Source organism: Chelonoidis abingdonii, chromosome 4, assembly GCF_003597395.2.
Source record: "Chelonoidis abingdonii isolate Lonesome George chromosome 4, CheloAbing_2.0, whole genome shotgun sequence".
NCBI lineage: Eukaryota > Metazoa > Chordata > Testudines > Testudinidae > Chelonoidis > Chelonoidis abingdonii.
Window position 1 is genome coordinate 88,758,989 of NC_133772.1, and position 19,504 is coordinate 88,778,492.

The 19,504-nt window shown below is 44.9% G+C and overlaps 1 protein-coding gene across 1 annotated transcript in view; it reads right to left on the reverse strand.

Moving 5' to 3' along the window:
* The window catches only part of CAPN3 (calpain 3), a 65,854-nt gene that overhangs the window by 6,265 nt on the left and 40,085 nt on the right, over positions 1 to 19,504 (reverse strand). The window contains exons 15-22 of the mRNA XM_032781518.2: positions 19,041 to 19,058; positions 17,303 to 17,416; positions 14,087 to 14,164; positions 11,521 to 11,578; positions 10,951 to 11,015; positions 8,712 to 8,780; positions 4,196 to 4,274; positions 1,264 to 1,380 (exon numbers count right to left, since the gene is read on the reverse strand). Coding sequence (XP_032637409.1) covers positions 1,264 to 1,380; positions 4,196 to 4,274; positions 8,712 to 8,780; positions 10,951 to 11,015; positions 11,521 to 11,578; positions 14,087 to 14,164; positions 17,303 to 17,416; positions 19,041 to 19,058 — 598 coding nt within the window. The remainder of the gene's footprint in view (positions 1 to 1,263; positions 1,381 to 4,195; positions 4,275 to 8,711; positions 8,781 to 10,950; positions 11,016 to 11,520; positions 11,579 to 14,086; positions 14,165 to 17,302; positions 17,417 to 19,040; positions 19,059 to 19,504) is intronic.

The window sequence follows — 19,504 nt, forward strand, 5'->3', positions numbered from 1 at the left end:
CAGCTGCCTCCTGTCCCCCAGCTACATTACAGATGCAAAGGGGTTAAGCTTTCAGGATGCATTGTGCATCAGGGCTCAGGGAACCTGACTGCAGGTGCTTCAGCGAACCAGCCAGAGAGGTGGCTCTGCAGGAGAGGGTGCCTAGAGGACTGAGCAGCCCCACACTCCCTGGGGGCAGGACACCAGGCGGTTGGGGATGGGAGGTGAAAAAGTTGCTAAGCCCCTGCCCGGGGGGCTGCTGTGAAGCCAGCAGGTTCAGAGCAGGAACAGGCTGGAAATTGCTCCCTCCCCACATTCCAGAGCTTAGCTGAGGGCCGGAGACTGGAGGATGCCCTGTGCCGCACTGCACAGGGCATTGGCACATGCAGGGCTTGGTCCCTCCTGGGCAGTGCCCTGCGCCAGAGGGTCTTGGGCTTTCCTAGGGTTCCAGCCCAGCTAGAGGCACTCAGAGGAGGAAGGAGCCTGCCAACCAGGCTGCTGGTGAGCTCAACGCTCTGACTGGGGGCTGGTTCTCCACACAGCGCTGGCAGTGGGACGTGGGGCAAAGCAGAGAGAGGACAGCGAGAGGAGGCATACGTAAAGCAATGATGGGTGGGCAGCAGAGGCGACACATAACTGGACCCCTGCCTGTAGTTATCAGCTGCCGCTGCATACAGCCAGCACCAGCCAGAAACAGGGCAGGGGGGCGGGGCTCTGGTGGCTGAGAGTTGGCACACAGGTGGGGGGGCATCCACTTATGGACCAGCAGGGGGAGCGGCCAGCCCCATGCACTGCAGCTTCACCTTGCCACCAGCCTTGAAGACCCACCCCCATCATCAGCCACTGGACCTCCTCCCCCGACTCACCGCTGGTGAGCGAGTGGCTGGCAAGCAGGGATTTGGCCAGCAGCAGGACCCACCAATACTGGTTGAGGTGGGAGGCAGAAAATGCAGGACAATTCGCCTGTTTTTAAGAAAAAGCCAAGACACCTGCAGGAGGGTTTACATATGGAATTGTTTCCTTTAAAAAACAGGTCATCTGGTCACCCTACTAATGAATATAAAACACCCACTGCTGTGAGGGAGCCTACAGAACTTAAGACTCATAGCTTACAACAACAGAGAAGCACTGCAGAACAGATGACATTCATTATTGAAATCAGCCAGTTTTCATAATGGTCACTGATATTAAGCTTTCAGTAGAGCTTTTTGCTTGGGATGGATCATGTGCGCCTGTGTGAGAGAGGAATAGCACAAGGACAGTAAAAATTGGACAGGCACTTACTGAACATTCCTTCCAGTCGCACAAAGCAGCAGATAAAGCTGTCAAAGTCAATGTTCATGTTTTTGTCAGCATAGCGCATTGTAATGATGTCATAGAGCTGCTTGTTCAGGCAGAATCCTGAGGAGGAGAAACAGAAGATAGCTGTGCTTCAGCTCTTAGCAAGGTTCCGGTACCAGACTGAGACGAGAAAAAGTTTTGTATGGAGTCATCAGTTTCTGGGCCTAACCATATAACAAAGGTCCAAGCTGAGTAACCCAAGAAAAATAAAAATGCAAGAAGCGTTATTGTGTCAGGTTACTCTCTTTAAAGGGAGCAATGTTTTGAAATTGCTGTTTTCAAGTGGCCAAAAGTGTGCTCATTACCCCTCCTTATCGCTGTGAAGAGAAGGTCCTTGCCCCCAAACAGTTTAAAATCTAATTTAGACCTGATGAAACAAGGAGATGGAGTAACAAAAATTCAGACAGGGATCAGTGAGGAAAGTAAGTGTTACAACAATAAAACTGTACAGTGGAAAAAAAATAAATGACTAAAACATACAACCCCCAGCCTCAATATTACCCATCTGTATACTGTATAGGAATATGCAGTTAGTCAACCAGCACTGCAGATTGGCTTATTAGAGATGTTTACATGAATTTGAGCATTGCTGGGGGGGCTGGCTAAATGCATATTCATACCGAATATGTGGGGTTTCAATTTTAAGCATGGGTTTACAGTTTATTTTACATTTTATTCCTCTCTTAGTTTAAGAAGTCAGGCAAGAATTATTTAAAGAAAGTTTTAGGCTAGTAATTTTACTAACAAGAATGAGAAACCTGTAAAATGTACTGTATTCCTGCAGCATGTAAAGCAAAACCCAGGTGTAGTTTTTTTTTTTATTTGTCTTTGTAAAACCAAAATTTGATGATTGAAGTTTTGCCAAAACCGAAATATAGCTGCCTGAGCACTGCACAAAATGTTGATGTAGATAATTTACCAGCGTCTTCACATTAAGATTCAGAACAAGGCTCATGAGTTTCTGAATGATGAAATACTCTCCCTCCCTTAGCAGCAGTCACTGGTAATGGAATTTGTCAGGGCCTGTATAGTCTCTCAGGAAGCAGGTATGCTAATGAGTTTGGGAGAGATAAAGCAGCCACCTGGTCTGCAGGGTGAATTCTATTTAATTATGTTTCATGTTTAACTACATTGGGGGTGGGCAAGGACAGTTCATTTGCGGAATGAATTTTGTTATGTTCACCAATATGGAGGTGATGTGTGGCAGGGGTGGGGCCAAGGGGTTTGGAGTGGGCTCAGGGCTGTGGCACAGAGTTGGGGTGCAGGGGGCTCCAGCTAGGGGTGCAGGCTCTGGAGTGGGACTGGGGATGAGGGGTTTGGGGTGCAGGCTGCCCCGGAGGCTGTGGCAGGGAGAGAGGACTGCCTCCAGACCTCTCTCACCATGGGAGCCCTGGGGCTGGGGCTGGGGCTGGGGCTGGGGCCGGGGCCAGGGCCGGGGCCAGGGGAGAGGCGCCTCTCCCTGCCGCAGCCCTGCATACCTCTACCTCTCTCATCTCCAGTCCAGGCCCCTACATGGCCCTTGAAAGCCTGCTGTGCGGCCACGCAGCTTAGAGGGAACTTAGCCTGCAACCAGCTCATCAACCTTTAAGTGACCCAGCCCCCACTGAGAGGGACAGAATACCACACTGACTGGATGAGGGTTATGAGAGTGGCCAGGCTTCATTTACTAAGACTGGACAGCACTGATATAAGCAATGGAAGGCTAAAGAGCAAACCATCTCTTCCCTTGATATAAAGCAGGTGGGAGATGCTGAGCTCCCCAGTAACACTTCCCTACCTCACAGGGGCAGGACTACCCAGCGTCATGCATCTTGTTACCCCATCCCACCAAGGGTTGCTAACCCTCCAGGATTGTCCTGTGGTCTCCAGGTATTAAAGATTGATCTTTAATTAAAGATATCACTTGATGAAACCTCCAGAAATATATCCAACTAAAATTTGGCAACCCTTGTCCCACTTGTCTGCAGCTCAGCAGGCATTCCCTGTGCTCAGCTGGGCTGGGAGCAAGCTGTAGGCAAAGAGCTACTATAGTTCCTCCTGGTCACCAGGGGCCACTGTGGCTATAAGCAGCCAGGTGACCTCTCTTGCCTGTCTGTATCTGGTCAGCCAGGAGGGAGCCCCCAGGCCCAGACTCAGAGGAGGGGCAAGGGGCTGTGGCAGCAATATCAGCAGGAGCAGGTAGGCAGGTGAAGGGAGAAGGGGGGCAGGGTAGGGAATAAGAGGGGACAGAATGTGGGGGTAGGGGCTGAAGTGGACAAAATGAGGCAGGAACAGGGAGGGCTGAATAAGGGAGGCTGCACCAGATTCCACCCACAACAACCCTCCCAGGCTACTCCAGGTTTGCTGTGTCAATGGCCCAGGAACGTCCCCCTACTGGCTCAGTAATGCCCACTGCTGCTCCTTGCCTCCTCCCTTCCCATGCTTGTGAGGTGTGTTGGGAACAGGTCCCTGCCTCCCTCACCCCAGCAGCCACTAATTGGCGGGAACCCTGGGGGAAATAGGTGACTTCCCACTCTTGAGAAATGTCACACATGGAGCTGCACAAAGCTTGGTAGCTGTGCCAGGCAATTAAGTAATGCTTGTAAAGCTCCCTGAGATCCTCGATAGAGGGTGCACGGGCAAAATATTGTTTTTGTAGAACTGGCTGAATAGAAGATACAGTATTCAAAATCCAAAGTGTGTTCCTTGCAGCTTGGACATGTGAAAATTTGTCCAGGGCAACAGCTCAGCATCCAGGTTTTTCTAGGGTGTATTCCTTTAAAGGTTGCACTGTACTTCTTATTTTTACTACATGGGTACAGGAAGGGTAGGAACAAGAGGAGAGCAAGAGAGAGTGGATTCAGATGAATCCCTGGCATTGAGTACTGTGCAATACCTGCATCTTTGACTGCATTACGCATCTCGTAACTGTTAATGGTGCCAGAATGATCTGTGTCATAATGTTTGAAAATTTTCTGGAAAAGAAAAAAATAAATATCAGGAATAAAGTTTGGTCATTTTGTAGAAAAACAATGCTGATTGGGGATGGCTGGCCTCTGAGCAGGGCTATGATTTCCACCCTAGTACTCTGGTATCTAGGCTTCAAAGGCTAGAAGTGTTCCATACAGAATAGAGTGGTGGTTAGTTGAAAAATAATGACTGTCTGTGAAGGTTGTGTGTTTCCTCCCACACACATTGAGGCGAGGGCATGTAAAGAATGGTGACACTGCAGTGCAGTTTTAAGGGGTGCTGCATTATTGTAGAGGCTATTGCTCTGGTGAGATGTTATACTAAGGGCCTTCTTTCTTATATCTGTTGGCTGCCCAGTTAGAAATTGAAGATCCAGGGCCCTTTACTGAAAAAAGTTGGAAATAATCCCAGTGTCCTGACTAATAGACCGTTTCTATATATCAGGGGTCGGCAACCTTTCAGAAGTGGTGTGCTGAGTCATCATTTAATCACTCTAATTTAAGTTTTCAGGTGCCAGTAATACATTTCAATGTTTTTAGAAAGTCTCTTTCTATAAGTCTATAATATAACTGAACTATTGTTGTATGTAAAGTAAATAAGGTTTTTAAATGTTTAAGAAGCTTCATTTAAAATTAAATTAAAATTTAGAGCCCCCCGCTGGCTGATGGTGCTAGCCTCATGGCCCTGGGGCTGAAGCAGAAAATATTATGGAGAACCCTGGAAGTCATGGATTCTGGGACTTCCATGACAAAATTGTAGCCTTAATTATAATTAAGGCTGCGAGTCTGTTACGGAGGTCACAGATTCTGTGACTTTCCAGGACTTCCGTGATTTCTGCAGCTGCCAGTGCAGCTGACCCCAGGGCCATAGGCCGCAGGTTATATGGGCTCTAGGTGCCCCAGCTCCAGGAATATTCAGGGCTGGGGGCTGTGCTCCACCAATATCTGGAGCTGGATTTCTCCCCTGGCCCTGCCTGGAGCAGGCACCGGCCCCTGCCACCACCACTACTCCCCACCCCGAAGCATCCCTCCTCCCACCCAGTAGCATAGGGGGGAGGAGGAGGGAAGCGCCGCTCCCTTCTGAGCACATTTCCAAAATCGAGGTCTTTCCAGGCAGCCAGCACTGGGCTTTAGTCCAGAGCCGGGTTTTGTGTGTGGCCGCCAGCTGGCTTTCCCCACCGCACCACTCTCCTCCATCCCCAGCCCAGCTCCCTGGCTCCAGGCTGCAGGCAGCGTAAGCTGGGCTCCCCGGGGGTGAGGAGGAGGAGCCGCCCACCCGAAGCTGCCCAGCTCCCTGAGCTGGGGTAGGCTCTGCTGGGAGGGGAAGGGAGGGCAGTGCAGCCCCTCCCCAGTGCGGCAGGGGACTGAGGAGCACCAGCCCCGTTGGTCCCAGGCAGCCCTGTGCAGAGCAAGGCGGCTGCGTGGCAAGGAGTGGGGCTCTGAAGCCCAGCTGGTGCCGGTGGAGGAGGGAAAAGCGGGGGTGAGGGATGTTTTTTTCTCTCTTCAGTGGAGGGGGCTGAGGGAGCAGCAGGACCAGAAGGCAAAGAAGCGACTTTGGGTTATTGCCCCCCCCCCACTGTACTTACCCCCCTCAGTGTTGTGCTTGGGGCTGTGAAACTGTGCTTAGTGCAGCTTGTGAAGGAAGGGGAGTAAAGGTGCTTTAAGGTGCCAGTTTTGTCTCCTCAGTCTCACTGCTGACTAGCGGCAGACCCAGTGCTCAGAATTCAACCATGTTCTCAGAGACTGTACAATGCTGTGTACGAGTTTTCAATTGCCTGCTAAATGCTTCAGCAATGCCACCTTTTCACTTAGCTATCGCCTGAATAGTGGTGACTGGGGGCAGGGGTGTGTGTAGCAGATGCCAATTTTATACCCTTTCAAGTATATAACTAGTTGTATACAGGTGTTACGAAGTGGGAATGTTCTTAATGTTTTCTCTGAATACTGTGTGGGTGCCTGTTTCCCCTATGCATTTCTTAACAATTCTAGATCATGGGATAAGAGTGATTGTTGTAGAGCCTAAAGGGCCAGTGTGATGCTGTCTGCACAGAGAATGCTGAACCCTGTCTCTGGGCAACTGATGGCCTGGGCCACTCTCCTGCAAGGTGCCAACTGAAGGTGTTGGAGACATAGGTTCATGTGGCCTCCTAATGCCTGGAAAAGAGACAAGGCCAGAGGAGGGAAGTGTTAGTGCCTATGCGGACTTCGGAAGTGCATGGTGGAGGGATGCTGGGATGCTCTGAACCACTCCTTCAAAGCCAGTCAGGACTCTGGGAGCTCCCCTTCTGAGCTACTTCTCCAGAGGCAAGATGTTACACCTTCCTGGGTCTATCTCAACATAGACATGCCCTCACACATGCACTTCCGCAGTGAGTCGCCAGGCGGGTCCTGGGCAGCCAGAAGTCCTTCAACCGCCAACTATGCAGTCAGACGTGACTCTCAGCAAGCCGGTAAAACAGAAGGTTTATTAGATGAAGGATGCACAGTCCGAACGAGTTGTAGGTACAGAACAGGACCCCTCAGTCAGGTCCATCTCTGGGCCTCTCCCCATTTCTCCAGCCGAGTCCAAATGAACCTCCTCCTCTGGCTTTTGTGTCTCTTCCGACAAGGAGGCCACCTGATCTCTTTGTCCCAACACAGGGCTGCGCTTCCATTTAGGCGCCTAGGCAATCACCTAGCGCCAGGATTATTGGGGGCGGCATTTTGCCGGGGGCAGCAGGCGGCCTCCGGTTGACCTGCCGCAGTCGTGCTGCGGAGGTCCGCTGTCCGCGGCCAGTGGAGCTGCCGCAGCATTTCTGCGGACAGTCTGCTCCCATGGCTCTGGTGGACCTCCCGCAGGCACGACTGCGGCAGGTTCACCAGAGCCACGGACTAGGGACCCTCCGCAGGCATGACTGGGCAGGTCCACCGGAGCTGCGGGACCAGCGCGGGATGGCAAAATGCGTTCGCCCTAGGGCGCTAAAAATCCTAACGCCGGGCTTGCCCCAACACTTCAGTTGGCACCTTGCGAGAAGCTAGGCATCCACACAGTATTCAGAGAAACATTAAGAACATTCCACCACAAGTTAATACCAATATTGAAGCAGGCAAGTGCTGCTTCTGATTTCACTTTATGACGCTTATAATCTTGTGGCGCTGACGCGTTGTAGATTCATTTTATCCCAGCAACAAATTCTTGATTTGTAGGACCACTAATAATCAACAATGGATTTTTCTGATAGTGATATTGTGCAATAAAGAGAAACTTAAATGCTTACAGCTTCCAGTCCATGTTTACACTATTTAATAAAATATATATATCAGCTTATAGGGTGGGAGTGGGGGGGAGGCATCACCATTTTGGGCACCACCAAAAATTATACAAACCTGCCGCCTATGCCCAGAGCCCTGTGCCTTATGCCCAGAGCCACCCAAGCAGCTGGGATGGGCCCAAGGCCAGCCGCACCAGCTGCTGCTCGGATGGCCCTGGGTCCAGCCACACCTGCTGCTGCTCAAGCAGCCCCAGATACCTGGCCCCAGGCCACCCTCCTTCCCCTGAGCACCTAAAATTTAATCAGATGTATTCATAGTACAAGTCATGGACACATCACAGAATGTGAATTTTTGTTTATTACCTGTGACCTTTCCATAACTTTTACTAAAAATACACATGACTAAATCTTAGCCTTAATTATAATTAAAGATCCATGTCTCTTGGTTGTCCTATCTATGATACTTTTGAGGTGTAACCCTGGCTTTTCCCCTCTTTTCTTCTCCCTCCCTACTGTATTTGGGAAAAATCCCTTTAATTTATGGGTTGGGTAGTCTTTGGGACCATTTGATTTCTTTGTGTTCTTTGCTTTGTCAGATTGTATACAGTGTTGGGGCTGGCCAGGTTCTTTTTAATGATTGGTATTGCACTTTTGTTTATTATACCAATGATTCTCAACCAGGGGTACATGTAACCCTGGGGTACACACAGGTCTTCCAGGGGGTACATCAACTCATCTTGATATTCGCCTAGTTTTACAACAGACTGCATAAAAAGCACTAGCCAAGCCAGCACAAACTAAAATTTCATACAGACAATTACTTGTTTATACTGCTCTGTACACTATACATGGAAATATAAGTAAAATATTTGTATTCCAATCAATTTATTTTATAATTATATGGTAAAAATAGGAAACACAGCAATTTTTTCAGTAAGTGTGCTGTCTATTTTTGTCTGATGTTTGTAATCAAATAGTTTTTTAAATGAGGTGAAACTTGGTGCGTGCAAGAGAAATCATACTCCTGAAAGGGGTACAATAGTCCAGAAAGGTTGAGAACCACTGCATTATATTGTGAGTAGATGCTTTGCGAGATTCAGAAAGAGAACTGTTTTGATGGAATAGTTATGTCAACATTGCCTCTATGGAAGAAGTACAGCATAAGAAAAACACTAGAAGTTCTCAACAATACCTGCCAGCTTTTCAGCTTATCCCAGAGGTGTCGAAACTCCTCGAAGTTTATTTTCCCTGAACCATCTGTCTGTGATGTGAGAGTTAAGGCAAAAAAAAAAAAAATGTTTTAAGGGAAAGTTAGCAAACCTCTGGTCAGAGTCCACTTCAAGAGGATATAAATCCTATTCAGGATTTCCCTTATGATTAGAGGTGGGTGAATAGTACTGAAAAGTACTTTATGAACACTTTTGTTAATTCTGAACTGCATTTAAATTCCATGTTCATAAAATGTTGTCACTAGGTACAGAGCTCCTGCATTTAGATCTAGAGATCTTTTAAAGCATGTAGGATTGAGGTGTTCTAGTGGTGTCTTTTCAAATAGTTTCAAAAGTGGAAATTTACACATGAAGTTGCCAATTTAACTTGCCAGCTAAATTTCATCCTGAAGAATAAAGCTCCTTCTGTTTTATATTTTCCATCTCTCTGAAAAAAATCCACCAAAACAACCTTAGAAATCCTATACAACATTCTATTACGGTTGCATAGTTATGCACTCAGGTTGCATTTGCAAATTTCACTCTGTCCTCTTATGTATGTGCATAACAATCTTTTTTAATTATTTGATCACACATTATATATCAAATACAACATATTATGCAGTTCTTCTACCTAAAATGAACATGTACCATCTTGTACTACTGTATATTATAGTGCATGCTCTGAGATTATTAAAATATTTGTATATAAAAAGTACACAGTAAGATGTACTTAACATATTACAAATTTAAGGGTAACAGAGAAAGAGGGAAATTTTGCTGCATAAACTATAGCTACATTAAATATGATTTTTAAAGAAAAGATCTAATCTTTATGCTTCAGGACAAAAAGCTAACTGCCAGGTTAGGAAGAAACATCTGCAATGAGCTGGTTGTTCCATAATTGTCCATGCTGGAGTTTCTTCTGCTTTCAACTGAAGCATGTGGTACTGGTCACTGTTAGGAAATAGGAACGTACAGAATACAAAGTATTTTTCTGCTTCCCTGGCATGTTATCTGATAAAATATGACCATGTAGATCATTGTTGCTACCACTATTATATAATTGCAACAAATCTACAAAGGTTGTCAAGTAAGGTGTCTATGGAAAGGTTATGATTTGCTGAATATAATTATGCTATTTGTGCGCATGTATCATTTTTGTATTTGAAGTTATGAGCATTGGCTCTATACCTGTATTTCAAATATGTTTGCTCCTGGGCTAATGCCCACAAGGTATTTAGCCTGTATATGTTGAAGGGAATATTCAAATTAAGTGCTCCTCAAGGAACACTTAACTCACAATGGACCATGGGAGATGCCTATCTACAGATAATGGACTTTCCTGCTATGAATAAGTGAAATTATGCAGAGACATGTGATTTGCCCATATGACTCCAAACTCCATCTTGATACCTGTAATTTTTCACCAGCTGTGCTGAGGACATTATTTGAAACAATGAATTTCCGGCCACATGGCAGAAGCTATACAAAGCACTGGAAACCTCTCCATTTTTGCCTCTTTCCTGCTCAAGTCTCTGGACCATGGACTTATACTGATAGGAGCATTCTAACCAAGGGACTGGGGACCTTCCAATGAGTTGGAAGCAACCAGAGACATGACTTAAGCCAGAAGTTTATTCCATCACTGCTATGAGCCTGAACCAAGAACTTTGCAATTATGGTATGTATTTAATTCCTTTAACCAATTTTAACTCACCTCCCTTTCTTTCTTTCTCATAAATAAACCTTTAATCTTTAGATACTAAAGGATTAGCAACAGCATGATTTTGGGGTCAGATATGAGTTATATATTGACCTGGGTATGTGGCTGGTTCTTTGGGATCAGAAAAACCCTTTTATTTCATTAAATTGGTTTTAAAGAACCACTCATCTTTAAGTCTAGTGTTTTTGGTGGCAATATAAGGCCTGGAATGCCTAAGGAAACTGCTTTTCTGACCTCTTGTTAGCCAGTATGGTGAAAAAGAAGTTTACTTTTGTTGCTGGTCTGGTATATCTTCAGGGAGAATAATCGCCAGTTTGGGAGTGTATCTGCCCTATTTTTGCAGCAGTTTCCCCTGAATTTGGTATTCTCAGTTGTGACCCACAAAGGCACGGTTATATTCCCTAATTTACAAAGTTGTATTTCAGGTGGTTCTACAGCAAGTTGTGCAAGAAACCTTGTAGTATATCAAATAATCATCTATGATTTGAGAAGGATACGTCCATTAAGGCAATCATGCTGCGGCAGGACTCCAGCGCAAACCCTTCTGTCTTCAAGTCTTTGTCTGAAAGAATTAGTCCCAAATGAAGAAACTGTACAAGTCAGCAAGTATCTCCTCCTATCTGATGTGAGTCCATTCAAAGTACAAACCCTAAATCCACCTCTGGCACCTTCAAAAAAATGTGCGACAGAGAAACTAAGCGGTACTCAGGGCTATTACTATTCCAAATCCTGGCTGAACTTTCTTCACCCCACATAGGCTAGATTACCCCACACAGTGCTTTGAGTGAATCTCACTTTCTTAGATCTTGAACGAACACAGCAGTGATGGGAGAACTCAGTCTTAGACTAAGTGGAAAGGACACTGCTGTGAGCAAGTTCAGCCTGCTGGAGTCCCAATTGGGAATTCCACTACAGTGATACTAGGATGTTCTTAAACCTTAAGCCATAACTGACATCAAGAGGGCAACAGTGTGAAGATGACACTCCAGGCAATGTCACAACTAGAGAGTTCCTTGCTCAATAATATTCAAAGACTGATAAGGAGGTAGAAAAAAACTCAAACTCACGTTTTTTTAGAACGTTATTCAGAACACTTCTGAGTTCGTCAGCACTGATCTCCATATCCTGGACAGAAAGGTGTGGAGAATGCCACAAATTATAACATTCAGTATGGAGCAGAAAGGGTTGCAGAGCATAGCTTTCTTAACAATGCTAAATTTTTTTCTTGGTGATTTTTAGGTGCTGCAATATGCTGGCAGCAGAGAAAGAAGTCCAAGTTCATACACAGTACAGATACTGGCCCAAATCTTTTGCTGGACTGTTGCCCATTTCACTGGTAATATGATAATCATTAACAAAAAGCTAGTGTAGCTGGCCATAGGAAGATTAAAAGATTAAAGGGTAATTTAAAGGATCCCGCTGCACTAGAGATGAGCTGCCTTATCAGCTGCTGTGCCACCCTGCACAGCCACCTGTTGGCATGGGAGCACAGCTATCAAGGCTTGCTTGCACCCTGAGGATCCAAGTTAAAGCATTTCGATCTTAAGTAGGCGATTGGATGAGCCCCACAGCTGGCCCAAGATCAGAGGATTGCCCAAGTTGTGCAGTATGTTCCTTAGCTACTCGTGGAGAGTTAAACTATGAGGAAAACAACTCATCACGCCTGATTGTCTTTTTACTTTTACAAGTCTAAAATCAGAAGTAACTGCATGGAAGTCAGTGAAGTTACATTGGTGTAAATCAGTGCACAAAAGAACCATCAGGCTCATTAACACTCTGTGTATTGGCCAGGGAAACTGCTGACATCCTTCCAACAAGAACTATTTAAATGGGGTTTGCTGGAAGGATGCTTTGCCAGCTAGTCTAGATGGGGTCATGTTAATGGTCTAGAACCACTCTATCCTTGAGTCATACTGAGTTCAAACCTTGTAAAACCCAGGCGACATGCCTTAATGCTGGGATAGGTTGTGGGTATATGTGTGTGCATGTACACAAATGTAGGTATTCTCTCTTTCGTTTTTTGTCTTATCTCTAACTCTCCTTCTGTTGCTCCTACATTCCTGCTTGTCATTCTTTAACTGTTTAAAAAGCAGTACTAGAGGAATAAGTCTGAAACTTCTAGTGGAAAAATATATTATTTAAAATTACTCGGGCCACAAACAGCTTCCCCTGCAAGTTCTAGAACTTCTGGCTTCCCAGTGTTATTTTTCTGTCAAGCAGAAATATATAATTTCATTTTTCTGAACTTTTAAAGTTTGTACAGAACCAGAATGAAACTGAGACTGATTATCTAGCTACCAGGGGCAGCTCTAGACATTTCGCTGTCCCAAGCACGGCGTCATGCCGTGGGGGCCGCTCTGCCGGTCGCCGGTCCCACGGCTCCGGTGGACTTCTCGCAGGTGTGCCTCCGGAGGGTCCACTGGTCCTGCGACTTCAGTGGAGCCGCGGGACCAGCAGACCCTCTGCAGGCATGCCTGCGGGAGGTCCACCGGAGCCGTGGGACCAGCGGACCCTCCGCAGGCATGCCACTGAAGGCACCCTGCCTGCCGCCCTCCCGGCGACCGGCAGAGTGCCCCCCAGCGGGATGCTGCCCCAAGCACGCACTTGGCATGCTGGGGCCTGGAGCCGCTCCTGCTAGCTACAGAACAGATACAGAATCAGAAGTGGCAGTGAAAGTTTCTTTCCATATCCCTGCTCTGGAGAGACCTGTCTATAGGGGTGAAAGAGGGTGCAGTTTATTCTGTGCCCATTCAAACCATCACCTCACTGCTGAGACATGGAACCAGGTGACAAACAGTGTTAATTAAGTGGTCCCCTGTCCTCTGGGAACCAACAACTCATTTCATATGGGCTATTGAACAGTCATTAGATGAACAGCCAGTAAATTCATGTCAAGAACACCTTGGGTCACACCTGAGCTAAAGATAAAAGGTTTTCTATCCTATTACCAGGCCACCAAGCACTGCAGTTGTTAATCTGTTTCCATTTTTAATTTCCACAATTAAGCACCCACTGAGGAATATTTTATTTTTAGCCTATTTATACTTGTTTAGTGTAGTTGGTCAAGAAACTCCACATACTAGCAATGAAGCACAAAGCCAGCTTTAAATAAAATCTCCCTCTTATTTGGCAAAAAGACTAAACACTGACAAGATATGGTTCCAAAACTAAATTAGGCCTCAGGGCTTCAGTGTATTACTGTACTGTGATTTGTTTGGCTTGGGACCTTGCAGGAGATCAGAGAGAGTTTCAAGTGTGATTTGAATCTGCACAGAATCATAGAATATCAGAGTTGGAAGAGACTTCCGGAGGTCTAGCTCAAAGCAGGACCAACTCTAACTAAATCATCCCAGCCAGGTGTTTGTCAAGCTGGGCCTTAAAAACCTCTTAGGATGGAGTTTCCACCACCTCCCTAGGTAAACCATTCTAGTGCTTCACCACCCTCCTAGTGAAATAGTGTTTCCTAATATCCAATTAGACCTCCCCCACTGGAACTTGCAACCATTGCTCCTTGTTCTGTCATCTGCCACCACTGAGAACAGCTGAGCTCCATCCTCTTTGGAATGGCTGTTGATTTAACTGCTCTCAAGGTTAGTCTGTTGTGAAAGGTAGATACTTAGACTGTGTACTCACATCTCCAGCAATCTGCTGGAATATATTCCTGAACTGCTTCTCTTCTTCACTATCCTTGTCAGCATTTGTTGGAGTGCGCTGCAAAGACACAAATCCATAAATGTTGATGGGCTGGTGTGAGGGCCTTTGGGAGAGAAAAGGGGATCGCCAGGGCTCGATCAATCACTCACTTGTGACTGTCTGAAAATCCTTAATGAATTTGAAATAACATTTCAACTCCCTTTTCCCTCCCCAACAGAGTAGAACTTTTCCTATTTCAGGATCATTCCTTTGGGAACTGCTCTGGAGAGCAGAATGCTACAGCAAGGAACTGTTATAGGGCTTGTTACGTTTTCCTGGTAGCCTTTGCAGAGCTGACTGGATGTACCATTTTTCTGTAAGGCCTTCTGAAGAAAGCTGTGCTAATATCACATATGTTACAGATTAAAAAAAAAAAATCTACCAGCCATGCAATCCCTTCACCAGGAGTAGTTTGTTTGTACAGCACATTTTGTAATACTTTGTTCAGTCTAGTTTGAAGCGTGTCAAGTGACACGCCTTCCTCTCAGGAGACTATTCCACAGTTTAAGAGGGCTGTTAGAAATTTTTCTAATGACTAGTAGATTTCAAAATATTTAAAAATGTTTCTTAATAACCATCATGTAGGTTTACTTGCTTAACTTTATCCCATTGCTCTTGTTTATCCCTTTAAACAATTACTCTCACTCCTTGCTGTTTATCTTCAAATATTTGATTTAATCTCCTATAAAGGAGATATTTGGAGCAGAGGCAACATGCATGCCTCCCCACATTTGCTGCATGGATTGTACTGAGCATGCTCCCACGGACTGAGCATGCTCAGTAACATCTGCTGAAGCTTCCTGCCCACACTCTTCCCCTCTCTCCCCCCCCATTGGCAGGCATGGAGCATGCATGTTGTGAAGAGATCTGCTCTTGTCAACGTAAAGTGCACTTGACCCAAGTTCTGGTAATGACAATGCCCCTTTACCTATCTACTGACTAGAGGAATTGGAGCAATGGTTCAGATGCATAGATTGTGGATTGCATGCAGCAGCCTTTTCCCCCAAGGCAGAATAGCCCATAAGGCAGCCTCTCTATTTGACGGCCTCCCTCTTTTTCTTGCACAGGCAAACAAGTCTTACAAAGGGGAAATTACTTACATGTCCTTAAAAAGGAAGCTCCACATTTTAGATATAATTTTGCCTACTGTTGAGTGATGCTAATTACATATTAAAATGCGAGTTTCCTTGTGGTAGTTAAAAACAAAAGAAAGATAGCATATGGCTACCTTTCAGCCACAGGCATTCCCTGAAAATCCTACAGCAAAACATACCCATTGTCTAGGCACAGAAACCAAAACCCTGACTCTGAACAACCCCGACTTTGCATTGCCTGAGCATTGTTGCTTAGGTGTTTCTCTAATGTTTTATGGAGACTGAAATTTGAGTAATTCTCTAGGGGTAAACTCTAAATTCTCCAAGGTTTCTTTCTCTAACAGCCAGAGAAAGGAAAAGGAAATACATGTATAACTGGTTCTACTCAATCTTTTCCCACCTGTCCCCAGGACAGCCTGGGTGGGATTCACTTTTTCAGTACACAAAATCCTACTAATACATTAGGGTTAGAAAGGGGAAAAATAAGTCAGAGGAAAATAAAATATAGATTTTATTTTAACATTGCTTTGAACTTTTTAATAAATATTTACACTGGAGTTATTTTTAGAAACAGCCCAATTTAGAACCCAACCACGCTGTAAAAACTGCAGGTTTGGGTGACCTGATTGCAACTTGGTAACCCCCCAACTTAGCTAACAGATAGTGTAGTCCTGCGGTAGAGCTAGAACTAAAGTGTGTTCCTGAACTTTACTGGAACCCCAGGATGATTCGGAGATACAGTTTAAAACAGTGTTTTCACTTCTACAGTGTAACTCATATGTCAGAAAACAACTGTATTGTAATTGGGTCCCCACCATCATAGTAATTGCAACAGCATAGACAGGACCTAGAGCCTATGATTGACATTCTCCTTGCAACAACTATTTAAATATGGTTATTAGTAGCAGCATCTAGCATGTGTTTTTGTGACCACTGTGAAAAGGATTTTAAACTATTATGTAACCATGCAAGAGAATCAAGGGTACAGGCTACTCAGAGGGATGCTAGAGAACAGTTTGGCTAGCACACTTTTCAGAAAAACAATCCTTGAACACAGGGGTCAGGAAAACTATACTGACCTTGCTAGCAGCAATTCTGTTCAGATTGTGCTAGCACCAACTACATATAAATCATGCTGGAGAAAGGCCAGGTCTTTACAGGGCTGTACCATTATTATAACACAATTTGATCCCCTCTGCACAATGTATAATGGTGTTAGAGCACTACTGCATTATAAAATACAATTCTGACACAATCACAGTAGAAATTGTACTGTAGACAGGCTGTGATAATCAACAGGGGCCTCTTGAAGTCAATATGAGTTGATTTGCTACACACTGCCTGTACAACAGGTGCTGTTACAGGGAGATTGATCAGCAATTGATTGAGTTACTTTTCTAATTGTAAAGGTGTCATCTTGCACAGTTTAGATCAGGATAGTCAACAGACCAACTGTGGGCCAAATCCAGACCACCAGACTCTTTTGAATGGACCATGACATCTTTTTATTTATTTATTATCATTATTATTGTTATTGCAGTGTGAAAAATGTTTCTCTGGAGTCTGGACCTTGACTATACCTTGACCAAGAAATTTAGACCTTGAGAAAAAAATAATTGACTACCCCAATCTAGATCATCACAAAAGATCAACATGTTTCCTATGAAACTAACCACTCTCTCCAATATAGGCATAAAATCACTGACAGGACGATCTCTTCCCTCTCAAATTCAATATATCCACCTACCTGACTGAAAGTTCTAATGCAGTGTAGTTGTAGCTGTGCTAGTCCCAGGATATTAGAGAGACCAGGTGGATGAGGTAATAGATTTTATTTACCTAACTGTCTCTCACAGCAGAAGGTCCAACAAAAGATATTACCTCACCCATGTTTTCGCTCTGAAATGTCTAAATCAGACAAAATTATGTCTGGATAAGCAGTTATCAGCTTTAAAAGGGCTTTCCTCATCTCATAATTCTCAGTTTCCTTGCCCCCACCCAGCCACTTGCCCATGCTAGCCAGACCAAACTCCATTTTTTTCATGCCAACTGGTACAGAAACCTTATCGCTTTTCTTTTTCTCATCTCTGCTCATTTTTTTCTTCTCCTTGTCAGATGCTTCATCAACTCTCAACTCCTTATTGCTGTTTGCTCTGTCAGAAACAAAGATGATTGGCTAGAGAGAGGAGGAAGAGGGCAAAGGGAAGAGAAGAGGAGTGGAAGTTACATAATAGCGGAGGGCAAAGTGTTTGAGAAAATCCATTCTGTGACCATGCTCATGCTGCAACAGCTCCCGTCACAGAAAGGGCACCAAGTGTGGTAACAGCTGAGACTGCACCAAAGGTGGCTCTGAAGTTACTGTTCTTATCATGCGAAAAAGTGATACTCATGCTGTTAGTACTCCTTGTGCAAAAATAGGTATTAGTTCTCCTTGTACAGGAAAGCCATTTATGCAGTAAACACTCCCCGGTTTTAGGAGCAAAAAAGAGGCCAACCAGGTTCTTTGTTGTACTTTTAATTAGTGTGACCAGATGTCCCTATTTTATAAGGACAGTCCTGATATTTGGGGCTTTGTCTTATGTAGGTGCCTATTACCTCCCCCCACATCACCCCCATCCTGATTTTTCACACTTGCTGTCTGGTCACCCTAACTTTAATAGCCCTCACACAGAAAGGGTGGCAGCACTACAACAGCAATAAAGGCCACCTGCACTACAATAACTCCCATACAGAAGATGAGCTAAGTTGTTAGTACAGAAACATTTTAACTTTGTATAGTGCATGTGTTTGATCCCTTCCCAGTACTGACTTGTGAGGCATTCAGGCTCAGAGGGCAATTGCTTTCTTTGCTTTTCTTTAATGTTTTCAAAGACAGAAAAGATTGTTCTGCCCTTACCAGACATGCCATATATATTTTATGTGCTCACCTGATTTTAGGTGTTTTATGGTCTAGGATGTAAATGGTAATTCGCAAATAACAGTCCAAAGAGGAGTTTACCAAATTAATCCTTATAACTTGTTTCAATGGGGTTTATTTTTGCATCCTCCTAATGGAAAAATGGCATAATCCTCACACCCCTACCTAATTTCAAGGTAGAAGATACTTTGTAGCTAAGTGTGTTGTAAGGGATAGGTGGGAGAAACCCATAGCTTAGTAGAGAAGGGGGGTGGCAGCTGGGTTAGACAGCTGGCAGGAGTTTGGGGAGTAGAAATTTGTGGCAGGAAGAGTGGCAGCATTTGACAGTAGAAAGTGGATACTAGGACATTTGTCTGGAGCAGGGTTGTGTTTTGCTGGAAAGGGAGATAGGGTGGAGAAGGGTCTGGAGCTGGGAGTGAAGGAGAAGGTTCGTGGCATGGTAGGGTAACAGGTCAGAAACAAGACCCAATTCCATGAGCTACCGGACACCTTCAACTGCCACTCAAAACAATGGGAGTCCTGGGTGATCAGCATCTGGATCAGGCCTATAGGGATGGAAAGTTTCAGAAGTGCCAGCTTCTCTGTGTGAGCTGAGTATACTATCCTGCAAAGCTCTTATTAGCTATACAGTAGGAAGACAAAGCCATCACGGTCTATGGTAGAGTGTAATTGCAGAAAGCTGCAGAAAACTAGCTCTAACACCAATCAAGTTCTCATATGCAGATAACTCACTCTGACATTGGCAAAAAACTCAAGCTTCTGTGATGTGATATCAGGCATTTAACAAGAGTACTGTTTATGGCAGCACCACTTTAATATAGCTGCATGCGCATTACCCTACTTAAGCCCAGCACTTTTCAGGTCTATTGAAGCAGAGACCCACCTTGCCTTTTTTCTTTTTCTGAACCAAAAAAAAAAAGCCATATTTAGTAAACATAGTTGTAGATTTATACAAATTGTATAAAGTTACACTGTGCAATGCCATTCTTGCTCTCTCTTGTTTATTTTTGCCATTTTGCTACATTCATACATCTTTCACGTCTGAGCTCCATGGAGTCAAATATAGGAAGGTAGGAATTGCCACACCGGATCTGATCAGTGGGTTCATCTCATCCACTGCCCTGCCCGAATTGAGAAACCTCCACCTCAGCTCTAAGTGTTCCACTCTTTACAGTAAGCAGAGTACTGGAGATTGATACACCCGTGTCCACACACCAATATCAAGATGGTGGGTCTGTTTTAAGCAAGGGTCAATTAAATTATGTTCTGCCTGAGTTGAACTGAGTACCCATAATTCCTTCCATTTTATTATATCAGTCCTTGTCTTCCCCCTTCTGAACATGTTGC